At 37.4% G+C, this 24960-nt stretch overlaps 1 protein-coding gene across 2 annotated transcripts in view; it reads left to right on the top strand.

Moving 5' to 3' along the window:
• The window catches only part of slc38a7 (solute carrier family 38 member 7), a 30705-nt gene extending 5972 nt beyond the window's left edge, over positions 1 to 24733 (top strand). For both annotated transcript variants that reach the window (XM_057849662.1, XM_057849668.1), the window contains 10 exons: positions 479 to 532; positions 841 to 985; positions 6965 to 7103; positions 11740 to 11838; positions 12274 to 12328; positions 12430 to 12544; positions 14279 to 14426; positions 14556 to 14755; positions 14830 to 14881; positions 23433 to 24733. In XM_057849662.1, coding sequence (XP_057705645.1) covers positions 479 to 532; positions 841 to 985; positions 6965 to 7103; positions 11740 to 11838; positions 12274 to 12328; positions 12430 to 12544; positions 14279 to 14426; positions 14556 to 14755; positions 14830 to 14881; positions 23433 to 23535 — 1110 coding nt within the window. In that variant the 3' untranslated portion in view covers positions 23536 to 24733. The remainder of the gene's footprint in view (positions 1 to 478; positions 533 to 840; positions 986 to 6964; positions 7104 to 11739; positions 11839 to 12273; positions 12329 to 12429; positions 12545 to 14278; positions 14427 to 14555; positions 14756 to 14829; positions 14882 to 23432) is intronic.
• The last annotated feature ends 227 nt before the right edge of the window (positions 24734 to 24960 follow it).

Below are 24960 nucleotides of genomic sequence, written 5' to 3'. Positions count from 1 at the left end.
ATATGAAGACAGAAACAACTAGTTACGGAATTAATATTTACACAACTGGAATTGGAATTTTTATCATATTATGTTTGTTTAGATGTTGTCAGCGTTAGCATTTCTGAGTATATTCATTCAATGGAACACACTCAGCTTGTTATTAACTGAATTATGGTTTTAAATTAAGGTAATCCTTGTGCTCGTAAATCCAGACAGCAGGTGCACATATTTTGCTGCTTATGAGTATATTGTTTGCTTGCAGTTAATACCAGGGACTTACAAAGAAGTGTGGGAGATTGACAAAAATGCAGTTTTCTTTCTCTGTTACTACCTAACATATCAGAATAAATATAAAGTTTGATACATATTGGGAAAATTTAAACAGTATGTAAAATACAAGAGAAAAAAGAGACTGAATGGCTGCAACTAAACAAAATATAGGCAACTCTGAATTACTGTATAGTAGGATGTAAGCCTCAATTTCTTGTTTTTTCAGTTCATGCTGATCTTCATTATCAGTGGTTTGGTGATTTTGGGATACTGCTGTCAGGTTAGTATCACTAAAGCTCCTCCACACTCTTCTATCTTCAAATATATTTTTTTATTTTTTAAAATAAGTATTTAAGTCGTAGTAATGGAATGCTTGGATCGGCGTTCTGCACTCAGACTTTCACTTCCTGAATGGCACAATGACTCAGATGATCACATTTTGGTGTTTTGTCTGAGCTTATACAAAGATGAGCCACATCAGCACTGTGTTGCAAGTTATAATGCTAAATATACAAATTTTCTTAAAACATTGTTGTAATATTTAAACATTGCTGACTCTTGTCTCATCAGCTGCTTTAATTCCCTCAGGTCAGTAACGAGAGCACCTATCAAGAGGTCGTACGAGCCACTTGCGGAAAACTCACCGGAGTCCTGTGTGAGGTCGCCATTGCCATCTACACTTTTGGCACTTGCATCGCCTTCTTCATCGTCATCGGAGACCAACTTGACCGCTGTGAGTTAAGTCACTCTATTATCAGACAATTTTCACGCCCGTCGCTACCACATCAACTGCTTATAAAGTCATTTATCGCCAAACGCACTACGCCAAGCTGCTCTGAACCGAAAACATGATGGCCGATCCAGTCACATGACTTAACATATCTCTATACTGATGATAGATGGACGAGTGCAAGTGTGAAGTCTACCAAGACACTGTTACCTTCACAGTCCTGATGTGACTGAGGCCTCCCTGGCTTTATATGACAGTTGGTTGATGTAGTTTGCCTACAATGTCTATTAAAAAAAGCTGTTTGGGCATTCAGTGATTACCCTCAATCTCCTCTTTAACTTAAGAAACCCACTGGTCGAATTTGGCTTAAAGTAATAGCTGCAACTCCCAAAAACCTACAAAGGGTTAAGACCCTTTATAGACTAAGTGACTATTTTTGGTCATTTAAATTAACACATGCCTGGACATCACATTTGGGATCTGGTAGGCCACAACATTAAAGCACAAGACAAGATCTTGATCAAGTTCATCCCAGCGGAAAATCTTTTTTTTAATGAAATGAAAAGACATAAAATTTCATTTTTCCGTTGTGTAATAGTGGGGGAAAAATGTAAATAAAAGCCAATAATTCCTGGAAGTAGGCACAATAGGCATCATCAGACAGTTTTAAATATCAGTACTATTTTAGCCAATCCTAGGTAGAAGAAAGACGGAGACCTATTGCACAGGTACAGAAAAAATCAATAGTATGTATTAGGGTTGTTCCGATCATGTTTTTTTGCTCCCGATCCGATCCCGGTCGTTTTAGTTTGAGTATCTGCCGATCCTGATATTTCCCGATCCGATTGCTTTTTTTTTTTTTTGCTCCCGATTCAATTCCAGATTCAATTCCAATCATTCCCGATAATTTTTCCCGATCATATACATTTTGGCAATGCATTAAGAAAAAAATGAATAAAACTCGGACGAATATATACATTCAACATACAGTACATGAGTACTGTATTTGTTTATTATGACAATAAATCCTCAAGATGGCATTTACATTATTAACATTCTTTCTGTGAGAGGGATCCACGGATAGAAAGACTTGTAATTCTTAAAGGATAAATGTGACTTGGTATATTGTGACTAAATATTGCCATCTAGTGTATTTGTTGAGCTTTCAGTAAATGACACTGTAGCCATTTAACTGTTCTGCCCAAATGAATGATGGGAAGTGCAACCATGATTGTGCGTAGTGGCACCAATTGATATATCTTCTCTGCGTTGGGAAGTAATGTAGGGTGTTAAGGAAAAATCAACCACTACCGTTCTTCCCCACATTGCTTCCCACGATACTTCTAATTGTTGAGAGAGGGATTTTAAGGCTTTAGCCAATTAAAAACAGGCTCCAAAGACTGCCAAAATTCTCTCTACTCATTTGACGTTGCCTGTTAGCTCTATATATAGGTAAAACGGCGCCATTATAGATTGAACGCAACAATGCGTGAGTGGGTCGTGCAGCGCATGCGTTGATTGCATTAAATAATTTAACGTGATCTATTAAAAAAAATTAATTACCGTTGTTTACGCGATATATTTGATAGCCCTACTTTAAGCCAAAACTAAAGACTCTGGATGAATGTAAGACATTTTGTCTGTAACGTTAAATACAATTAGAAAACGATTTGATTAAAAAAAAAAAATTCATTAAAAAAAGGCATGTCCAATATTTTTTTGCCGATTCCGATACTTTGAAAATGACGTGATCGGACCCGCCGATCGATCGGGACATCTTTAGTGTGTATAGTCTGTGCCTATTTTATTAGCTTTTTTTTGTTGTTGTTTTGAGCTGATTAGCATTTATATGTGCTGTTACAGCGTGGTGTGACTGACATTTGTCACACAATGGCTGCACTTGCAAGCAGTGCCCTTTTCTGTGTTAAAACATTATTTTCTCCGTTATCATAGTTCAAAAGAATTGTGATTTGCATGCTTAGATCCTAAGAAAATGGTAACATAGTCTAATTAAGCATCTTTCACATGAAGGTCATTTGTACAAGCGCTTGTCTTTTCCTTTGATATTTGGTATAAAAGTGTGTCCTAGGCAAGGCAAGGCAAGGCAAGGCAAATTTATTTATATAGCACAATTCAACACAAGGCAATTCAAAGTGCTTTATATCACATGAAGACCATAAAAAATCACATTTAAATCAACACAACGTAAAAACCAAGACAAATGATCGCATTCAATCACAGAATAAAAATAAATAAATAAAAATAAAATAAAAATAAAAATAAAGCAAAAACTACTACTAATAATAATCATTGAAATCAGCAATGGAGATAAGCACAAGAGGAATAGAAAGCAGGTAGGTTGAAATATATAGACAGTTATGGATATGCAGTGCCAAACAAAAGCGTTTTTAGCCCTGATTTAAAGGAGCTAACAGTTTGAGCATACTTCAGACGTTCGGGTAACTTGTTCCAGAGGTGAGGAGCATAATAACTAAATGCTGCCTCACCCTGCTTGGTTCTTGTTCTTGGAACATGCAGAAGACCCGTTCCAGACGACCTTAGGGGTCCAGATGTCTCATAGGAATCTAACAAGTCAAGCATGTATTTTGGTCCAAGGCCATTAAGTGTTTTGTAGACGAGCAGTAGTATTTTATAGTCTATCCTTTGACTCACTGGAAGCCAGTGTAGCGATTTCAAAACCGGTGTAATGTGGTCCAGCTTCCTTGTATTTGTGAGGACTCTGGCTGCAGCATTCTGTACTAGCTGCAGCTTCCTGACTGATTTTTTATCAAGACCTGTAAATATACCGTTGCAGTAGTCCAATCTGCTGAAAATGAATGCATGCATAAGTTTTTCCATGTCTTGTTGAGTCAGAAGCCCCTTAATTCTGGTTATATTTTTTAGGTGGTAATAAGCGGATTTAGTGACGGACTTTAGATGGCTATCAAATTTTAGGTCTGAGTCAATAATTACGCCAAGGTTTCTGACTTGATTTGTAGCTGTAAGTGACATTGTGCTAAGTTGGCTGCTTATCTTTGACCTTTCCTTTTTTGGCCCAAAAATGATCACCTCTGTCTTCTCCACATTTAACTGGAGAAAATTCTGGCACATCCATTCATTGATTTGACGAATGCATTTACTCAGGGAGACTAAGGGACTATAATCATGTGGGGACACAGAAATGTAGAGTTGTGTGTCATCTGCATAGGCGTGATAGGAGATGTCATACTCTTCCATTATCTGAGCTAACGGAAGCATATAGATGTTAAATAAGAGTGGTCCAAGAATTGACCCTTGAGGGACTCCACACGTGAATTTGGTTCGTTCAGACTGATAGTTTCCAATTGACACAAAGAAATCTCTATCATGTAAATAGGATGTGAACCACTGAAGAATAGTGTCAGTAAGCCCTACCCACTGTTCCAATCTGCTGAGTAGTATGTTGTGATCAACCGTGTCAAATGCGGCGCTGAGATCCAATAGTAGCAGAACAGATGATTTGCCTGCATCGGTATTCCGACGAATATCATTTAGGACTTTGATAAGCACGGTCTCATGACCCAAAATGTAATGTCCACAAATGTGGGTGCCAGTTCTCAATTATATTTATATCATTATTCATCATTGTATTTTGTGATATTAAGTTTATTCATATGAATAAATACATTCAGAAAGTAATAAATTATTACTGAAAACTAGAGATGTCCCGATCAGGCCCTTTTTCAGAGGATCAAAATCGGGTGAAAAGGATCGTGTCTTCAATTTAAAAAAAAAATGTATATAGTTTTTTATTTTTAAGGGCTAAAAAGTAACGAAATATCCATAAATGCACTGGCATTGCCAAAAGAAACAAAATATACAGTGTATACACTGTATATATACACTCCCGGTAAAAGCAGAAGAGGAAGTACTGTAAACACTACAGTACTGTAACATGTTTGGAACTTTTGTTCAAAAAAAAAAAAAAAAAAAAATCCTGGTATCGGATCAGGACTCTCTCAAAATCAGGTCACTCGGGCTCGGGTGCAAAAATATGCGATTGGGGCATCCCTACTGAAAACATTAATATGAAAACAATATTATTTGAAAAAAAATATAAATAATTAAATAGCCCTCAATAACACTCAAGTTAAAAAAAACAATTCATATTATTTAACTCATTGCCTGCAGGGTTTCCCCTAGAATTGCATCGAAGTCGGACAACCCCGCATGTTGTGCCGTGGCGAAATTGCTACATATAATGACTAATGAGAATTTTTTTAACAACATTTTTTCCAAGAAGAACAATAACAAAGATCTATTTGGGATATTTCAGTAGCCGAGCTACTGAAATATTTAGAAATATGATGGTCTGCATTTACGATGGAGTATTGGGGCCAGATAAAAAAAAAAAAAAGAATAAAATGGCTACGAGGGGGGTAAAAATATTATTATGTCGGAGTAATGCAGCGTTAAATCGCTACTCACTTAACGTACATTTACCTTAGCTAGGAGCTACGACAATGTTTTGGCATAAATCATTCTATGGATAATAATTCAATGTAGATGAGTCAAGAGAAGAAAAATCGAACTATTACTATGAGAATGAATGTCTAATTAATAGTATGAGAATAAAAACCGTATTATTAAGTAGGGCTAGTGTAGCTGCATAAGCAGCTATGTACTTCACGTAGAGCGTTGACGCCTCCGTTAAAATCATCAATATTGAAAGTATCTTGTGTTTTAGAATCTGTTTAACATATAAAGAAATCCTTGATATTTTGCCTCATCTACATCAAATTATAATCAATAGACGGATTTATACTAATGCTTCGTTGTAGCTCTCAGATATGGTACATGTAAGTAAAAAGCGTAACTGATTACAGCTACATTACCCCTACTTAATAATACGACTGTTTTTCCTCGTAGCAATAGTACGACTTACATCTCTTTTCTTTTTCTTTATTGGCCCTAATATGCACTACATTACCACAACAATAATAGTCCTTCTGTTAACGGACCCTCGACCATTGACAACTTAAATATTTTCTAAATACTTCAAAATACTCATCTGAAATTACTACCAACAAACAAATGCTATGCTAGGACGCGACGATTCGGGTAAAACATGCCAAAATTAACGCTAAACGTCATGTCAATGACAATATTATGGTCATTTTCACAGGTTTGAACCAGAATTACATTCATTAACTTGAAATACCTTTCTGTGAATTTTCTTCCAACTCCGCGCCAACATAGTCAGACTGCCGCTTGCAACAGGGGAAGCGATGCGATTTTCAAAATAAAGAGTGTAAAGGAACAACTTGTATTTGACGCGCTATTTCAGACGACTTCTGGCAAATAGTGCGTAAATAATGAGCTATTGGTATTCATTTAGACGTATTGTTAAATTATACAAATTATAAATTGAAAATGTATCTTTTTAAAAAAAAACATTTCATTTGCAAGGGGGGATGGTTTTTATTTTGGTATAGCGGTGCGCCACAATCATATATATGTAGGGGAAACCCTGACCTGCCATTGAAAACAATATACATCCAATTCATTTAAAATGGGAGGATTGGCTGTGAATGCTCATCTTTCAATGGCAGCCAATGAATTGAATTAGTGCCCTGCACAGGGTTAAGATAACAACACCTTAGTTCCTAATCTTTCTGTAAAGCAAATATTAGTATTAGTATTACATTAATATGAGTATTACATTATAATTAGAATTACATGCAAATGTACAGTTTCTTGTATTTTGTATTAGTCTTGATAACCTCTGGGGCAAGAATGTGGCGCTTTCCCTGATGAAGACCAAGTGAACGTAAGATGGCAGATGTGTCTCTCATGTGAGTGTATCATGCGCCAGTCTGTCCTGAAATGCTGACAGCGTCTGAAATTAGACTCTGGCCTCTTGTGGCCTCTTCTGCTCCCTGTAATCTTCTGCTCCCTGTAACTTTTTCCCTGAAGTAAGACTTTTTGTTTTTATTGTCACAGTGATTGCGGTGGCGTTTCACGATGGCTCTCTCACTGGCTTGTGGTACACAGACCGCAAGTTTACCATTGTTGTCACTGCAGTTTTGATCATTCTGCCTTTGTCCATTCCCAAAGAGATTGGCTTCCAGAAATATGCCAGGTATTGTAATTGCACCTTCACGTTACCTCAACCAAACTCGTTACATGCTTGTCATGTGACTTCATTTCCACAAAACTTCACCTTCACTTTAGTTTCTTTTATTCATCTTCCATGCCGCTTTTGAGCAATAATTTCAAATTTGTTAACAAATCATGCTAAATTGTCTTGAATTTGTAATGACTTATTTTTACTAGCGCTGCAACGATTACTCGATTAACTCGAGTAATTCGATTAGGAAAAAGCTTTGAATCAAATTTTGCTGCTTCAAGTGTTTCTTTAGTTAGAGTGGCGTTATAATGATTTGTTTTGAATGTTTTTGCAATTATTTTTTTTTTATTTGGGTGGATACTTTGCCCTCTAGTTGCAACAGTGAATATGACATAACTCATTTAACTTGGCTGAATCCAGCTGCTCCCTTTTAAGACCAACCAGCCAATGTTTTTTTTTTTTTTTTTTTATGCATTCGTAATTTAGTTTATAGGTATGTTTGGCTGTTATTTGTGGGAAACTTCGTTTAAACAATTTGTTAAGAGTATTGTTAAAAAAAAAAAAAAAAAGAGTTATCATTTTATAGCATTTAAGCGGACTTTTGCTATGCAAGTTAGCCAATTGTTCTTTTGTTGTACTTAACTCCTCATTTATTTAATTTTAAATACCGTTTGAGACTAAGCTCAGGTATTTTAATTTATTTTTTAAATGAAAGTCCACTTGTGCAGAGTTTGAAGAAACACTTTAAAAAAAAATTGTGTTCGCATTTAATGCTCTTTTGAAAGTTCAATCCGATTACTCAATTATTTGAACTAACTAGATGATAGACTAATCGACTACTAAAATAATTGATAGCTACAGCCCTAATTTTTACACAGGTGGATACATTTTAAACATTTTCTGAATATCCAGAAATAGTGTAGCCCCCCCCCCACCCAAAAAAAATATGCTGCTGTTTTACGGAGGAACAGGAGTGCAAAAATTAAATTAAAAAAATACGCAATTAAATAAATTATTAAATGAGTCATTCGTTATAATGCTTTTATTTCAATATTTATTTATTTATTTTAATATTTATTGCAACATCTATCTATTTATTTCCATTTTTAATTTTTTATTTAATTATTTTAACATTTATTTCCATTTTTATTTATTTCAACATTTATTTATTTAGGGGCTGTTTACATGTTGACTCTCCGAGGAGACGAAAAATGTCATGTTTGCTTTTATATGGTTGCGTCTCCATTCGAACAATGTCACAATTCCGCATGAAAACGATGTACTATTCATGCCAGGGCCTAGGGGGCAGTGCAGATTTACAAGGCGACAGCGAAGGATGCACTTTGACCTCCTCAGCCCGGAAGACAACATGCCCGCCCACTCCAAGCAATGGCATTTTCTTTTTTTCAAAAAGGCACAAAAATGAAAACATTCAACATATTTAAATTGAAAATATTATGAAAACAGTAAATTAAAGCCGACGTTCCGTCATTTGCTGTTTCTGCACCTTCATCATCAACATTAAGGATGTTCACTACAACGCATGTCCGCGATGTTACACTGCTTTTCTAAAATGGCATTCACAAACGATTAGCATGCATAAGCTAACGCTTGCTGCTATAGCGCTGATGGGATCAGAAAGCTTAAAACCGTGAGCGACTAAGCAAACTCATGGTTTCATGATGAACAATGAGTGGCAAATTAAGAGCGGCGTACTTCAAACTCGTCCTGTTTATGAAAGTCGATTGTCATATTATGCTGGTGTTGTGCAGTAATGAGCAGAAGTGACTTCTGTGGCCAGAAAACACTCAAGCGGCGCAGTGCGCACACTAGATATCATCAGATAGCAACCTAGATGTCCTATGTTAGATCCCATGCCAACTCTCGCGCGTGCACACTAGATATCATCAAATAGCAACCTAGATGTGCAACATTAGATCCCATGCCATTAGCTGCGGGAGCCCAGAGCGACGCCTAGTCCATATACTACATTGATGAATTAGAAACCGCCATGACTGAATGGAAGTTAAGCAGGCCAAATCAATCCATACCAGTGACTATAGATAATGTTGCAAATACTGTTAATTCAGCACATGTTACAGATGGACTCAGACCACAAATAGGATGTTTTGCTTATACGGTAAATATAGCTGCTAAGAGAGCTGCAGCAATCAACAGTGTGCCCCACTTTACAAACAGTAAAGATTGTTCTCAGCACTTACAGTATATACAAAATTTCTTCAGATCAGTAAGAAGTAAGCACATAAATATTATGCACTAAAATGCTTGTTTATATGATGGCACTGTTATTTTTGCTTGTTAGCAAATTAAAATAATAATAATAATAATAACAGTTGCATTTTCTGTTTCAGAGCATTAAATGTATTGAATTGTATCGAAAATCGTACCGAACCGTGACTTAACTGTATCGTTGCATCCCTTATACGTACACACATATACATATATATATATATATATATATATGTATTTTTTTTTTTTTTTGCAGAGAGGTATCGGAATGGTATCGGTATCGGCCGATACTGCACAGCCAGGTATCGGTATCGTGCCCAAAAAATGGTATCGGTGCAACACTAATTTCAACATATATTTCATTTTTTATTTATTTCATTATTGCACTTGTTTCCCTTGTACTGCATGAAATAATTTTATCTCTCAATGGCTCATCAAACTTGGTGGGCGGGCGTGAAATAGGTTGGGCTTGAAGTGATAGAGTCAAGCCATTGCTCCTTCCCAATGTCACAGCAATTGCCAAGGTTCTGAATGAGCTCTCTCAGGATTTAATAACGGACATGTTAGACATAGCACAACACGATGACGCAGGAAATTCGGACCCTGAGCACGTGGCTTACAAAACACAGTGATTTGTTACTGCGGTCAGGCCAGCCTCTAGTTTAAGGAAAACTAAGTCGAGTTAGCCCTCCCTTTGCACAATGTGCATCTCGGTAATGCAACGCGGTGGCCTCAGAGTGCAAGTCCCTTTGCCTTTTTTTTTTTTTTAAATGGGGCGCTATCCAAGCTCCAGATAATGCAAACAATGATCCAAAAGAGGGACTGCTAGCTTGACTTCGTTTTTCCTTGTTGGAGGCTGGCCTGACCGCAGTAATAAATTGCAGTGTTTTGTAAGCCACGTGCTCAGGGTCCGAATTTCCTGCATCATTGTGTTCCGCTAAGTCTAACATGTCTATTATTAAAACCCGAGAGATCTCTTGCAGAACCTCAGCAATCGCTGCTTTGTTGGGACAGAAGGAGCAATAGCTTAACTTGATCAACTCAAACCCCGCCTAGTTCACACCCGCCCACCGAGTTTAATAAGCCAATGAGAAATAAAATTATTTCATGCAGGAACAACAGTGCAATTATGGAAAAAAAAAAAAAAAGTAAAATAAATCAATGTATAAATTAGGGCTGCAGCTATCGATTATTTTAGTAGTCGGTTAATCGATGAACGAGTTAATTCGAATAATCGAGTAATCGGATAAGGAACATGAAAAATTCCTGAGCTGAGCCTCAAACGGTATTTAAAAAAAAAATAAAAATAAAAAAATGAAGATCTATGTACATCAAAAGAACAATTGGCTAACTTACATAGCAAAAGTCCGCTAGCTTAAATGCTATAAAATGCTAACGTTTTTTTACAATGCTCTTAACAAATGGTTCAGATACATATCCCCACAAAAAATGACTAAATATGCCTATGAACTAAATTATGAATGCATAAAAAACATGAGCTCAAACAAAAACTTAGCTTACGTTGGTCTTAACAGGGAGCAGTTGGATTCAGCCATGTGAAATGAGGCAGACCAGAGGGCAGTGTATCAAAAACTATACTATAACAACTATAAAACTAAATGCTAACACTTTCAAAATAAACCATTACAACACCACTTTAATTAAACGAATACTCGAAGCAATAACATTTAATTCAAATATTTCTTTCTAATCGAACACTCGAGTTAATCGATGAATCGTTGCAGCACTAGTTGAAATAATTAAATGACACTTTAATTAAACGAATACTCGAAGCAATAACATTTAATTCAAATATTTCTTCCTAATCGAACACTCGAGTTAATCGATGAATCGTTGAAGCACTAGTTGAAATAATTAAATTAAAAAATTGAAAAATAAATAAAAATTGAAATATATGAATTGAAATAAATCTTGACATAGATTTTTAAATAAATAAATATTAAAATACAGGCATTTTAATGACACATTTAATAATTTATTTGTGTATTTATTTATTTAATTTTTACACTCCTGGTCCGCCATTCTGTTTAAAAGATCCAACAATGTGATGTTGAGATGTTTTTGAATTACTTGTAAATATTTGCAAGTGAAGCATGCATTAACAAATTGTGTGAGACTTTTCTTGTTTTCCATTTATTACTATCCATTTTGACTTTCACCACCTATATGTGTTGTTTTGATTGCAATTAAAAAAATGTGGCATTTTATAAATAGTGGATTATGCCTTAACATATGCAGAAGATTCAAATATCCTGAATTGTGTGCAAGCATTTTTCAAAGTATTCTTCAGTTTGGAACATTTAACAATCAAAACATTTTTTCAAATTACGTGACGTGCTTGTTCGAATTTCTTTAAAGTGACTCTTTCCTTTTGCAGTGCTCTGAGCGTGATGGGTACCTGGTATGTTACCATCGTTGTGATTGTGAAATACATCTGGCCCGATCAAGAAGTCATGCCTGGCATTGTTCCCAGCAGGTGAGTGTGCTGCTCACTCCTGTTACGGTGAGCCCCCCTTTATTGTGGGTGGTATGTTCCAAACACATCCATCATATGTGAAAATAGACAAGACAAAAATTAATAGGACAACCCCTTGATGCCTGATGTGTCAAATTAGTGAGGTTAAATTATGATTTATGATTTTTTTTTTTTTTGCCATAGACATCTGTTGTTACTAATTTATATAATACTTTTTTTTTTAAATTACTATTTTATTATCCATTATGTAGTGTAAATTTCTCAGTTTGATTTAGCATGTACTTGAAAGCAAAAACAGAAGTAAAAAAATTCTGAATTTTTTTTTTTTTTTTTTACTCTTGGCGTCAAGAGGTTGACCCATTGGCTGCTAATGACCACCTTTAGTTTTATTTAATTATTTTTTTTACCTGGTCTACATCCTTATCTATATTACAGTTCTACGTGGACTGCAGTTTTCAATGCAATGCCAACCATATGCTTTGGTTTCCAGGTATAGTATTTAAGGTTTTATCTTTTAAGATGATTCATAGACAGTTTTTATCTTAAGAATTTGTCATAAGAAAAGAAATTGATGGTTCTTTTTGCTCACAGTGCCACGTCAGTTGCGTACCAGTGTTCAACAGTATGAAGAAGAAAGCGCTCAAACCTTGGGGGCTTGTTGTTACGCTCAGCATGATAATCTGCCTCTTTGTTTACACTGGGACAGGTACAAGTGTATTTGCTCATAGTTACTTTAGGTGGATCACTATTGACACGATAAACAGTAATGATAAGGTCTGTGAATATGGAAGTGATGAAGTTTAATAATAAAAAAAACAACACACATTTTAACATATTTCATTCAGCAGATGAGACAAAAGTACAGTGGTATGAAAAAATATCTGAACCTTTTGTAATTTCTCACATTTCTGCATTGAATCACCATCAAATGTGATCTGATCTTTGTCAAAATCACACAGATGAAACAGTGTCTGCTTTAACTAAAACCACCCAAACATTTATAGGTTTTCATATTTTAATGAGGATAGTATGCAAACAATGACAGAAGGGGGAAAAATAAGTAAGTGAACCATCATATTTAATACCCCCCCTCCCCCTTTGGCAACAATAAGTTCAACCAGACGCTTCCTGTAGCTGCAGATCAGTCTGGCACATCGATCAGGACTAATCTTGGCTCATTCTTCTCGATAAAACTGCTGTAGTTCAGACAGATTCCTGAGATGTCTGGCATGTCTTTAGGTCATGCCACAGCATCTCAATGGGGTTCAAGTCTGGACTTTGACTCGGCCACTCCAGAACGTATATTTTGTTCTTCTTAAACCATTCTGAAGTTGATTTACTTCTGTGTTTTGGATCATTGTCTTGTTGTAGCATCCATTCTCTTTTTAGCTTCAACTGTCCGATAGACGGCCTCAGATTTTCCTGCAAAGATCCTGATAAACCTTTGAATTTATTCTTTATTTATTCAATGATTGCAAGTTGTCCAGGCCCTGAGGCAGAAAAACAGCCCCAAATCATGATGCTCCCTCCACCATGATTCACGGTGTGGATGAGGTGTTGATGTTGGTGAGCTGTTACGTTGTGTGTTACTCCCAAATAATTCAACTTTGGTTTCATCAGTCCACAAAATATTTTGCCAAAACTTCTGTGGAGTGTCCAAGTGCCTTTTGCGAACAATAAACAAGCAACAATGTTTTTTTTTTTAGACAGCAGTGGCTTTCTCCGAGGAGTCCTCCCATGGACACCATTCTTGGCTATAGTTTTACATATAGTTGATATGTGCACATAGATATTGGACTGTGCCAGTGATTTCTGTAAGTCTTTAGCAGAGACTCAGGGTTCTTTTTTTTTTTTTTTTTTTTTACCTCTGAGTATTCTGCGCTGAAATCTTGGCGTCATCTTTGGTGGACGGCCACTCCTTTCAGTGTCAAACTCTCTCCATTCTTAGACAGCTTTCTCTGACTGTTGATTGATGAACATCCAGACTTTTAGAGATGGTTGTGTATTCTTTCCCAGCTTTATACAAATCAACAATTGTTGATCGCAGGTCTTCGGACAGCTCTTTTTACCGAGCCATGATGCACATCAGACAATGCTTCTCATCAAGACATTTCTTCCAGGTGTGTGTTTTATAGTGGGCAGGGCAGCTTTAAGCCACTCATCAGTGATTGGGCACACACCAGACTTAAAATGTTTGGTAAAAATTGGTTTCAGTTGCTCTTTAAGTCTCAGTAGGCTGATGGTTCACTTACTTTTTTTTCCACTTCTGGCATTGTTTGCATACTATCGTCATTACACTGTATTTTCATCTGTGTGATTTTGACAAAGATTGGATCACATTTGATGGTGATTTTATGCATAAATGTGAGACATTCCAAAAGGTTCAGATACTTTTTCATGCCACTGTATATTTTGTGTGTTTATTATTTTCATTTGTCAGGTGTTTGCGGCTTCCTGACATTTGGTTCCAGCGTAAACCAGGACGTTCTCATGTCATATCCTTCGGATGACATCGCCGTGGCCATCGCCAGGGCGTTCATCATCGTCTGCATTGTCACCTCATACCCTATCTTACACTTCTGTGGCCGGTAAAAAAAAAAAAGCTTGTTTGAATGCCAATGCCGCCGCCCTAAATAGCACAAAACAACGAGGACATAAAAATGGCAACACAACGTGCGTAATTGTTTGTAGACTGTGATTCTCTCATATGCTTGTAGGGCAGTCATTGAAGGTCTTTGGTTGCGCTGGCAAGGCGAGCAAGTGGAGGTGTGCGTCCGGCGCGAGCAGAGACGGAGAATCCTGCAGACGCTAGTGTGGTTCGTCGTCACCCTCGTCCTTGCGCTCTTCACCCCAGACATCGGACGCGTTATCTCGCTCATCGGAGGACTGGCGGCCGGTTTTATCTTCGTCTTTCCAGGTTTGTTGCGCTCTTGTTTGTGTTTGGCGTTGTTGCATGGCTTGTTTTTTGATTATCTCACTGTGGTTCTAAAGGTCTATGTTTGATCCAAGCCAAACTGTTGGAAACGGACAGCCGATCCGCCAGGTGAGATCTTTCTTTTATTCACTGAATTGACTCATTCTTTATTAAACACACATTAAACAGATATTTTTACAGATTTAATTTTGCACTGTTGACTACTTTTTCCATTATTATGTTGAAAGGCATCACCCAACTAATCATTTTATCCTCAACCTCCCAACAGTTCTTAGAAGGCCATTTCCTGTTCCATTAAAATTAGGTTCTCAAGCTGAAAAGATTATATAATTAAAAGAAAGTGCATACCATGATTGGCGGTTAGTCGTGCCACTTTCTCTCTCTTTCTAAGGCAAAATCTGTTTTGGGGATTTATAATTTCAAAAACATTATACCGGTAGTTTATTTACACAATTAAATTACAAGCATTTGGAAATGAGATGATACAGTTTAAAGACCAAATGTGAAGTAATTTCATAAAATGCCAAAGAGGGTCACAATTAAAGTAATTAAACATTGTCCAACAAATAAAGCATGAAAAAATAACTTATATGTTGTATATTTAACAAAATAATCGCGTTTCCGAAGTTCGAGCCTGAAAGGGGACGAACCCGGAATTGATACGTCACACCGAGAACAGCGATGGCAGCGCTCCATACGGCCGACCTACAAAGCCCTTCAAACAATGATTCAAATGATTTTTGAAGAGTTGGAGGAAGAGGAGGAGGTTGGAATTTTATGTTGGCCCGTACATGTATTAGCCAGACGCTAATCAGGATGCAAACAATGTGCCCAGACTACCTTACATGGAATGGAGACAAGACCCATTGAGATAACAAGATTGGTAAGATATAGGCTGTTATTATTTTTGTGATTTGAAGCATTTCAGGTAAATAAACCACCTATTATTGCCTGGGATGAAAAGAAAAGTTTTGACGAATCCCCGATCATGTTGTGGAATGAACAGTAGAAGCTAGCGACGTTAGCTTTTATTTACCTGGCATATTTTGGCGAACACCTCCAACTTATACCCTCTGACGAAGGCGGAAGTGTTCAGCGAAACATGTCAGGTAAATAAACCACCTACTATTGCCTTGGATAAAAGAAAGGATTTGACGTATCCACGATCAAGTTGTGGAATGAATAGTAAAAGCTAGCGACTTTAGCTTTTATTTACCTGACATGTTATGGCGAACACTTCCGCCTTTGGACCCTCCGACGACCCGGAAGTGTTCGCCGAAACATATCAGGTAAATAAACCACCTACTATTGCCTGGGATAAAAGAAAAGTTTGGACGAATTTATAAGTGTAGGCAAAATGAACTCAATACAACTATGATCGGGGATTGCCACGAGTTAGCTTTCGGCTAACGTCGCTAGCTTCTACTGTTCATTCCACAACACAATCGGGGTTTTGCCTCGAGTTACCTTTCGGCTAACGTCGCTACCTTCTACTGTTCATTCCACAACAGTTGGCAGCTCTGCTTTGACAAAGTCATCAGTCATCTATCCAAAAATCACACTTACTTTTTTGCAAATCCTTGATCATAAGCAGACCGGTTGAGGAAGCAGGCATCTTCGAAGTGTTTGTTGCAGAGAACACTACTCGATGATGGCTTCGTGCGAACGAAAGATGTCCATTTACGTGCCCTGCTATCCTTTGGCCACTCATACAACTTTTCTTTATATTCAGAACAATACACCGCCGTGGCATCTTACCGAGAAGCAATGCAACAATACTGTTCTATGGCGGACTTCCCTCGCAGTTCTCTGTGTGACGTAAGATTGTCGAAGAAAAGCATTTTCGTTGTCAAGGGCGTTGCTATGGGTTAAACAAAGAATCTGGAAGGGTTGCGTTAAAAAAAAAATAACGAAAATATTCTTATAATTGTTTAGCCATTGATATTATTCAAAAACATGGTTGGCCAACCTTACTTCACATTTGGTCTTTAAAGGGACAGCAGTCTGTTTTCGTACTTTCACTCACATGCAAGCTTGAGGCGGTGAAAGATATATGTCCATTTACGTTGGCCATTCGTTTTTCCTCCTTATTTTGGAAAACGAGCACAATTCAATTTTTTTGTTTTTATGTGTGTTAACAAAAAACGAGAAATTAATCGTCTCCCATTTTCGAATAAAAACCGGCAATTCAATAATATTGTAATATAAAAATAATTTTCCAATATGTGTATATTGAACTGAAATCAAAATATGCCCAATATTTGTTTTCCTCAAAGTTTCCTCTCTGAAACTGTCAATGATTTTGATGATGATGACGATGACAATAAATTCATTCATTCATTCATTCAAGTTTGCATTTACAATGAGCAGTGACCTGGAAGACGATGCTCTTCTTAAAATAAATTTATATCATGTGGCTCCAGTAGGTTCTTATCTATTTTGAAGAAGAACGGATTAAGGCTCGTTTTCCGGTATTGAATTACCAGTTTTTAATCGGGAAACATGAGATGATTCATTTTTCGTTTTTTGTTAACACATATAAAAACGGAATCCTGCGCCAAGCAGTCACTCAACTTGCGATGTATCGTTGGAGCATTAAAATTACGGTTGGGCATCGAGCATCAATGGGAACCGGTTCCAACACTCGGATACTCCCGGAATCGTTCGAATTTTTAAATTTCGATTCCTTGTTTCGATGCCTGACCGCCGAGCAGAAAAAAATTGTTCGAATTTAAAGAATGATATTTATATACAAGTTATAGTTAGCCCTGTGAGAAGTTCATTTAATTTAAAAAAAAAACATTGTTTAATATAAACTAAGCAATTTTTTGGACCCTGCATTTTAATTTAATTTTTTTTTACCCTGCCTCTTAAAAGAATCTGAATCGGGAATCGTTCGGAACCGGAATCGAAACATGGAATCGGAATTGGAACCGGAATCGTTCAATTTCAAACGATGCCCAACCCTAATTAAAATAGGCTGCTCTTCTTTGTAGCAACCATGTTTTTATCCCACATTACCACTTTACAACACATTAGAACGATTTTACAACTTGGGATCTCAGATCATACATGAACGCAGCACATTTTCCAAAGGTGCTTTGCAGAAGTATCAACTCGTATGCATATCACAGCCAAAGTCACGTGCATAGATTACCAGTAGTAAAATATATTTTTTTACTGGTGTATCTTATACTGGGACACTGCAGATCAATACTGGGGCACATGCCCCAGTAAAATATGTCTGGCGACGCTCATAGTTGATGCAACACCACACTGAACCAAACCATGGCAACATAGATCAACCTACAGTAAGAGTTAGACAAAATACAGTGGTATGGAAAAGTATCTGAACCTTTTGGAATTTCTCACATTTCTGCATAAAATCACCATCATCTGATCTTTGTCAAAGTCACACAGATGAAAATATAGTGTCTGCTTTAACTAAAACCACCCATTTATAGGTTTTCCTATTTTAATGAGGCTAGTATGCAAATAATGACAGAAGGGGAAAAAATAAATAAGTGAACCCTCTGCCAAAGGACACTTAAAGAACAATTTAAACCAATTTTTACCAGACAATTTAAGTCAGGTCTGTGCCCAATCACTCATGAGTGGTTTAAAGCTGCCCTGCTCACTATAAAACACACACCTGGTAAGAATTGTCTGATGCGAAGCATCGTCTGATGTGCATCATGGCTTGGTCAAAAGAGCTGTCCGAAGACCTGCGATCAAGGATTGCTGATCTGTATAAGGATGGGGAAGGACACAAAACAATTTCAAAAGTCTGGATTTTCAACAATCGATAGTCAGAGAAGTTGTCTACAAATGGAGAGAGTTTAGCACTGTTGCTTCTCTCCCATAGGTGGCCATCCACCAAAGATGATGCCAAGAGTTAAGCGCAGAATACTCAGAGAGATAAAAATGAACCCTAGAGTGTCTGCTAAAGACTTACAGAAATCACTGGCACAGTCCAATATATATGTGCACACATCAGCTATATGTAAAACTACGGCCAAGAAGAATGGTGTTCATCGGAAGACTCCATTGCTGTCTTAAAAAAAAAAAATTGTTGCTCGTTTAATGTTCGCAAAAAGGCACTTGGACACTCCACAGAAGTTTTGGCAAAATATTTTGTGGACTGATGAAACCAAAGTTGAATTGTTTGGGAGTAATACATAACGTGATGTGTGGAGGAAAAATGGAACAGCTCACCAACATCAACACCTCATCCCTACCGTGAAGCATGCTCAAGGGAGTATCATGATTTGAGTCTGTTTTGGTGCCTCGGGGCCTGGACAACTTGCACAAAATATTGAATGTGATGGTTCACTTATCTATTTTTCCCGCTCCTGTCATTTTTTTTGCATACTATCCTCATTAAAATCTGAAAACTGAAAACGTTTGGGTGGTTTTAGTTAAAGCAAACACTGTTTTTTCATCTGTGTGATTTTGGAAAAGATCAGATCACATTTGATGGTGATTTTATGCAGAAATCTGAGTAATTCCAAAAGGTTCAGATAGTTTTTCATACTCCTTTTCTTGATATCATTTTCAAAGAAAAATCTGTGTATGTAGTGTACAACTATTTAATTGGTGACTTGCATGTGAATACAATCGCCATGGCAATAGTCTGGGAATTTGTAGGTATACGTGAGCAACGGTGGGTTAGCTATATTTGATTGGCTAAAATTGCTGACATTTAAAATTTTCTGCTAACAGCAATATTTTATACTTCCTGGAAATATTGGATTATAATTTTTCTGCACACTATTACACATTGTAAAAATGTAATTCCCACCACCCCCCAAAAAAATGTTGATGAACCAAGTTTTTTTCTTTTCACTGGAGTGCACTTGATCAAGGTGTTGTCTTGCACTTTAATGAAGCATCATGGAAAATCATTCAAAATTATTATAATGGGTGCAAAATTAGCGAAAGAGAATCCTCAGTTTTAAAGTGCTACTCATCTGTTGGGGATTTCTCGTGTGAATATTTGGAGCAATGGTACTGAAATGAACCATTATTTTGCTGCACTTTGAACTCATATCTGAGGTTTTTGTTGTTTACGTTTGACAAATGCAATTTCGGAACACATAGTTGTTTTTATTTCATGCAAATTGATCTTTTAATCAATGAAACAGGTGTTTTGGGAACGCTAAATTAGGAATATCCATTTTGAAAATTTTGACCGCGTGAACTACTATTGCCTTTAATCTCTGAAGCTACAGTTTCTGTGTGACTCCCAACTCATTTTGCTATGTCATGTCACAAATGTGAACATACATTACATCTGCGGCTACGTCTACACTAGGACAGATAATGGCCTTAAACCTGTAATTAGTTGGACTATACGGCATGTTGGCTACACTAGTATGCCTATTATCTGGATTGGTTGTTACACGGATAATGTACGTGGGTAATATTACCCACTGCCTAATATGGACTGCTATCTCCGTACAACAATTGGATACTAAGGAAGGGACATCATGCAGTCGGCATTTTTAGTGCGGCATGACGCCATCGTAAACAATGGAGGCGGATGATCACGACGTGGCATTCCTGCTCCTCTTCTCTTTTCCGCACATTTTTTTTTAACCTTCAAAGTAACTATCAATAATATGCGTCAATTCAGTGCCCATATGTGGTCCTCCCATCGCGGACGACGCGCAGATGAGCATTTTTACAGAGCTCGTCTCCTGCGTTGTCTCCGGTCAGCCAACTGCGGACAGGCCCCTTCCAACTCAATGCCGACCAAACATGAGTGTATGAAAATGCGTAGAGGAAAATTAAACCCTGAAAAGTGACCTGCGTGGTACTCAGTCAAAGAGGTGGGCGATCAGTTTTTTTACACGACATTTCTACCTGTCAAAACTGTCGCCACTTCCAAGATTGCCACTGTTATGCACAAGCACTCCTGGTTGCGACTTCCAGCAAATATACATTGCCCTCTATAATTATTGGATTTATAATAATTATGTGTTTTTTAGCTTTTAATATATATACATATTTCTAAATAACATGGGACATTAATGTAAAAAAGAGGAAAATCCAACCTTCAATACAAGTGCATTTATTCAGTGGGTAAAAAAATCTCACATAAAGAAATAATTATTTGACATCAAATAATGTGTGTCACAATTATTAGCATCCCTGGTGTTAATACTTTGTACAACCCCCTTTTGCCAACAAAACAGCACCTAATCTTCTCAGATAATGTTTCACAAGATGGGAAAAGACAGAAAGAGGGATCTTCAGCCATTCCTCTTTGCAGAATCTCTCTAAATCATCCAGAGACCTGGGTCCTCTCCTCTGTACTCTCCTCTTCAGCTCACCCCACAGGTTTTCAATGGGGTAAAGGTCTGGAGACTGAGATGGCCATGGGAGGAGCTTGATTTTGTGTCTGGTGAACCATTTCTGTGTAGATTTGGCCAAATGTTTAGGGTCATTGTCTTGCTGAAAGACCCAGTGACGACCCATCTTCAGCTTTCGGGCAGAGGGCAACAGATTTTGATTTAAAATGTCCTGGTATTTCAAAGCATTCATGATGCCATGCACCCTAACACAGTTCCCAGGGCCTTTGGAAGCGAAAAAGCCCCACAGCATCACTGACCCACCCCCATACTTCACAGGGGGTATGAGGTGCTGTCTACACGCCAACAAGCTGTTTGGGAGGCATGCACGGAGAAAACCTTTCCTCTTTCACAATCATAAACGCAAACGTCTGGAGTTCGCCAAGCAGTATTGGGGCTTCAACTGGGACGGTGTGCTTTGGTCAGATGGGACCAAGATTGAGCTTTTTGGCAACAAACACTCTAAGTAGGTCTGGCGTGCCACGAAAGATGTGCATGCTGAAAAGCACCTCATACCCACTGTGAAGTATGGGGGTGGGTCAGTGATGCTGTGGGGCTGTTTCGCTTCCAAAGACCGTGGGAACCTTGTTAGGGTGCATGGCATCGTGAATGCTTTGAAATACCAGGACATTTTAAATCAAAATCTGTTGCCCTCTGCCGAAAGCTGAAGCTGGGTCGTCACTGAGTCTTTCAGCAAGACAATGACCCTAAACATTTGGCCAAATCTACACAAGAGTTGGTTCACCAGACACAAAATCAAGGTCTACCCATGGCCATCTCAGTCCCCAGACCTCAACCCCATTGAAAACCTGTGGGGTGAGCTGAAGAGGAGAGTACAGAGGAGAGGACCCAGGTCTCTGGATGATTCAGAGAGAGTCTGCAAAGAGGAATGGCTGAAGATGCCTCTTTTTGTCTTTTCCCATCTTGTGAAACATAGGAGAAGATTAGGTGCTGTTTTGTTGGCAAAAGGTGGTTGTACAAAGTATTAACACCAGGGGTGCTAATAATTGTGACACACATTATTTGATGTCAAATAATTATTTCTTTATGTGGGATTTTTTCCCCACTGAATAAATGCACTTGTATTGAAGGTTGGATTTTTCTCTTTTTTTCCCATTAAGGTCCCATATTATTTAGAAAAAATATATATATTAGATGCTAAAAAACACATAATTATTATAAATCCAATAATTATGGAGGGTACTGTAGTATATGCAGCGCCACACCATATGCTTTTATTTGTTATTTTCCAAGTGGTGAGAGCGCAACTGAGCATCGATTGTAACATCCCAAGTAACGATGTCAGGCTTTCGTTGTTTTCTAAAGATTTATTTCAATCACAACTCGGCGACTGCTCGTAAAAGCCGAGCGTGCTCTCCCTTCACTCTCGCTCCTGTGTGATGTGTTCGATTGCGTTCACGAAAAAAACACTGATCACAAAACAGTGACAATCTAGAAGGTGTAGTAATTTCGAAATTTGCCGCCGGCGAGTAATGAGTTTCCTGTTCAGAGGTAAACCACGCGGGCGATGGCGTACCATATGAAGCTAATCCTTTCTACTTGAGCTGCAACTATCGATTATTTTAGTAGTCGATTAATCGATGAACAAGTTAGTTCGAATAATTGAGTAATCGGATAAGGAACATAAAGAAATTAAAATACCTTAGCTGACCCACAACCGGTATTTAAAAAAAAAAAAAAAAAAAAAAAAAAAAAAGAAACTAGGTACAACAAAGAACAATTGGCTAATTTACATAGTAAAAGTCCGCTAGCTTAAATGCTACAAATGGTTCAGACATATATTCCCACAAAAATTGGAAAATATACCTTTAAACTACATTACGAATGCATAAAAAAAAAATACATTAGCCCATACAAAAACTCATCGTATGTTGGTCTTAACAGGGAGCAGATGGATTAAGCCATGTGAATGAGGCGAAGAGGGCTGTGTATCCACCCAAATCAATAAAACTAAAGACAAACACTTTCAAACGAATACTCGAAGAAGCAAAATTTAATTCAATTTTTTTTTTCTAATCGAATACTCGAGTTAATCGATTAATCGTTGCAGCACTACTTTCTACGCATGCATAGTTTGCGCAAATGCAGGCGTACTTTGGAGAAGCGGAGAGGGCCTTAAACGCAAGTGTGGACCGGTATAAAAATAGTCGGCAAAATACCCTGTAGAAAATTATATGTCCTTGAGTAGACGTAGCCTGCGATTATAGTTTGGAAAGTGATTCAAATGAAAAAAAGCAAATATTCAGCACTTTACAATTAGGTCTGATTGATGTTTTCCTTCGCAGCTGGCACGGTCTGGTGGTCTTCGGTATCACCATGGTTACGCTCGGAGCGTTCATCTTCGGCCTCACCACGACTAATTCCATCTATCAGGACGTCATCAGCTAAAGGGAACATTTCTGTACAGTGCTGTGGACATTGTGCGCTTCGGTGCACCTCTGAATTAGTAAATAAGACGTGGAAGCTTCGTGTGACAACTCATTTAATCAGCCCTGAACTCCACCTCATTGCACATCTGTAATACAGAACCAGGAGTAAAGTGACAACATCCCAAGACAACCGAAGACACTTTGTCCAATAGGTGTAATGTTTAAATTGCATGTTTTTTTTTTTTAATTTAAATGATTATTTTCAAATATTTAGTACTTTTAATCCATAGCTGAAGCAGTTACCTAACTGCTGCCAGTGCAGAGCTGCTTATTACTGTAAATGGCTACAGATCGCACATTCCTGTTTACAAGTGCTAAGGGACTTTGTATATAAAATATCTTAAAATGAAATTGTAACTCTAAATGATTTGTACATTTTAAATTGCGTGTCAGAGTAGTGCTTACTCATTGAGGAGCAATGTGTGGTTCAGTCATCTAATCAAAGTCTAGTGACTTTGCAGTGGAGAATTGGAAATTGAGAATTGCACCTTTGTTTCATCAAAACTGAAATCATTTTGAATACATATCATAATTTGACTGTTTTACACAAAACTAAATTAGTACTGTATGGACTTCTTGAGCAGTTAAAAATGTTTCTGAATGTATGCAAAAGGTTAGCATTTATGAAGCCATTATAGAGTGTGCACAAGATGGCACCTTTGCGCACAATTTTAGTTAGTTTTTACTAAAACTGGTGTATAATATTGTCCGTGCACTTTTGCTGGAGCTCAAAGCAAAGCTTGAAATCTCTCTTCTTGAGCTCCCGAGGCAAACGCAACACTACAACCAAAAACAGTCAAGTTATATATTTCAAAGCAATATTTCAGGTCAAGTCTTCTACGGGTTTTAAAGGGACAACAAAGGATTTTTTTTTTTTTTTAATTACTTTGAAAAATCAGAAGGGAAAGTGGGAATGATAATTTTTATTTTTTTAAGAGTTTGAATCTAACATTTGTGTCAAATGTTTTTATGATTTTCTCTTTTTGGTGCTACTTTTTATTGAATCACATGAATAAATAGCTGCATTAATGACTTGTGTTATGTATTAAAACAAATGTTAATGCGGTTTTCTCCAGAATGGTGACGATGCCAATGATTTGAAAATATACAGTTGAGCAGTCCTCATTAAAAATTGAGTTTGAATGAAATGAGTTGACTTCAGCATTATTGACAAGTCACTTCAAATAATATCAGCATTCAGCCACCAAAACTTCTCAAAAATGGATAGTTCCGTTATTGGAATTGACAGGTACAATAGTTCCATAATTGGAATCAAGGGTGTAGGTTTGGTCTCAACATTGGTAGGGATGGTATAACAGCATAACCTGCATGTACACTTTTTGCTGGGGACAGGTGATTAAGAAAGCCAAACAGATTGGGTGAA

The sequence above is a fragment of the Corythoichthys intestinalis genome, chromosome 1 (assembly GCF_030265065.1).
Source record: "Corythoichthys intestinalis isolate RoL2023-P3 chromosome 1, ASM3026506v1, whole genome shotgun sequence".
In the NCBI taxonomy this organism is placed as follows: Eukaryota; Metazoa; Chordata; class Actinopteri; order Syngnathiformes; family Syngnathidae; genus Corythoichthys; species Corythoichthys intestinalis.
The sequence above is the reverse complement of the archived record's forward strand: the minus strand, read 5'-3'. Positions and strand labels throughout refer to the sequence as shown.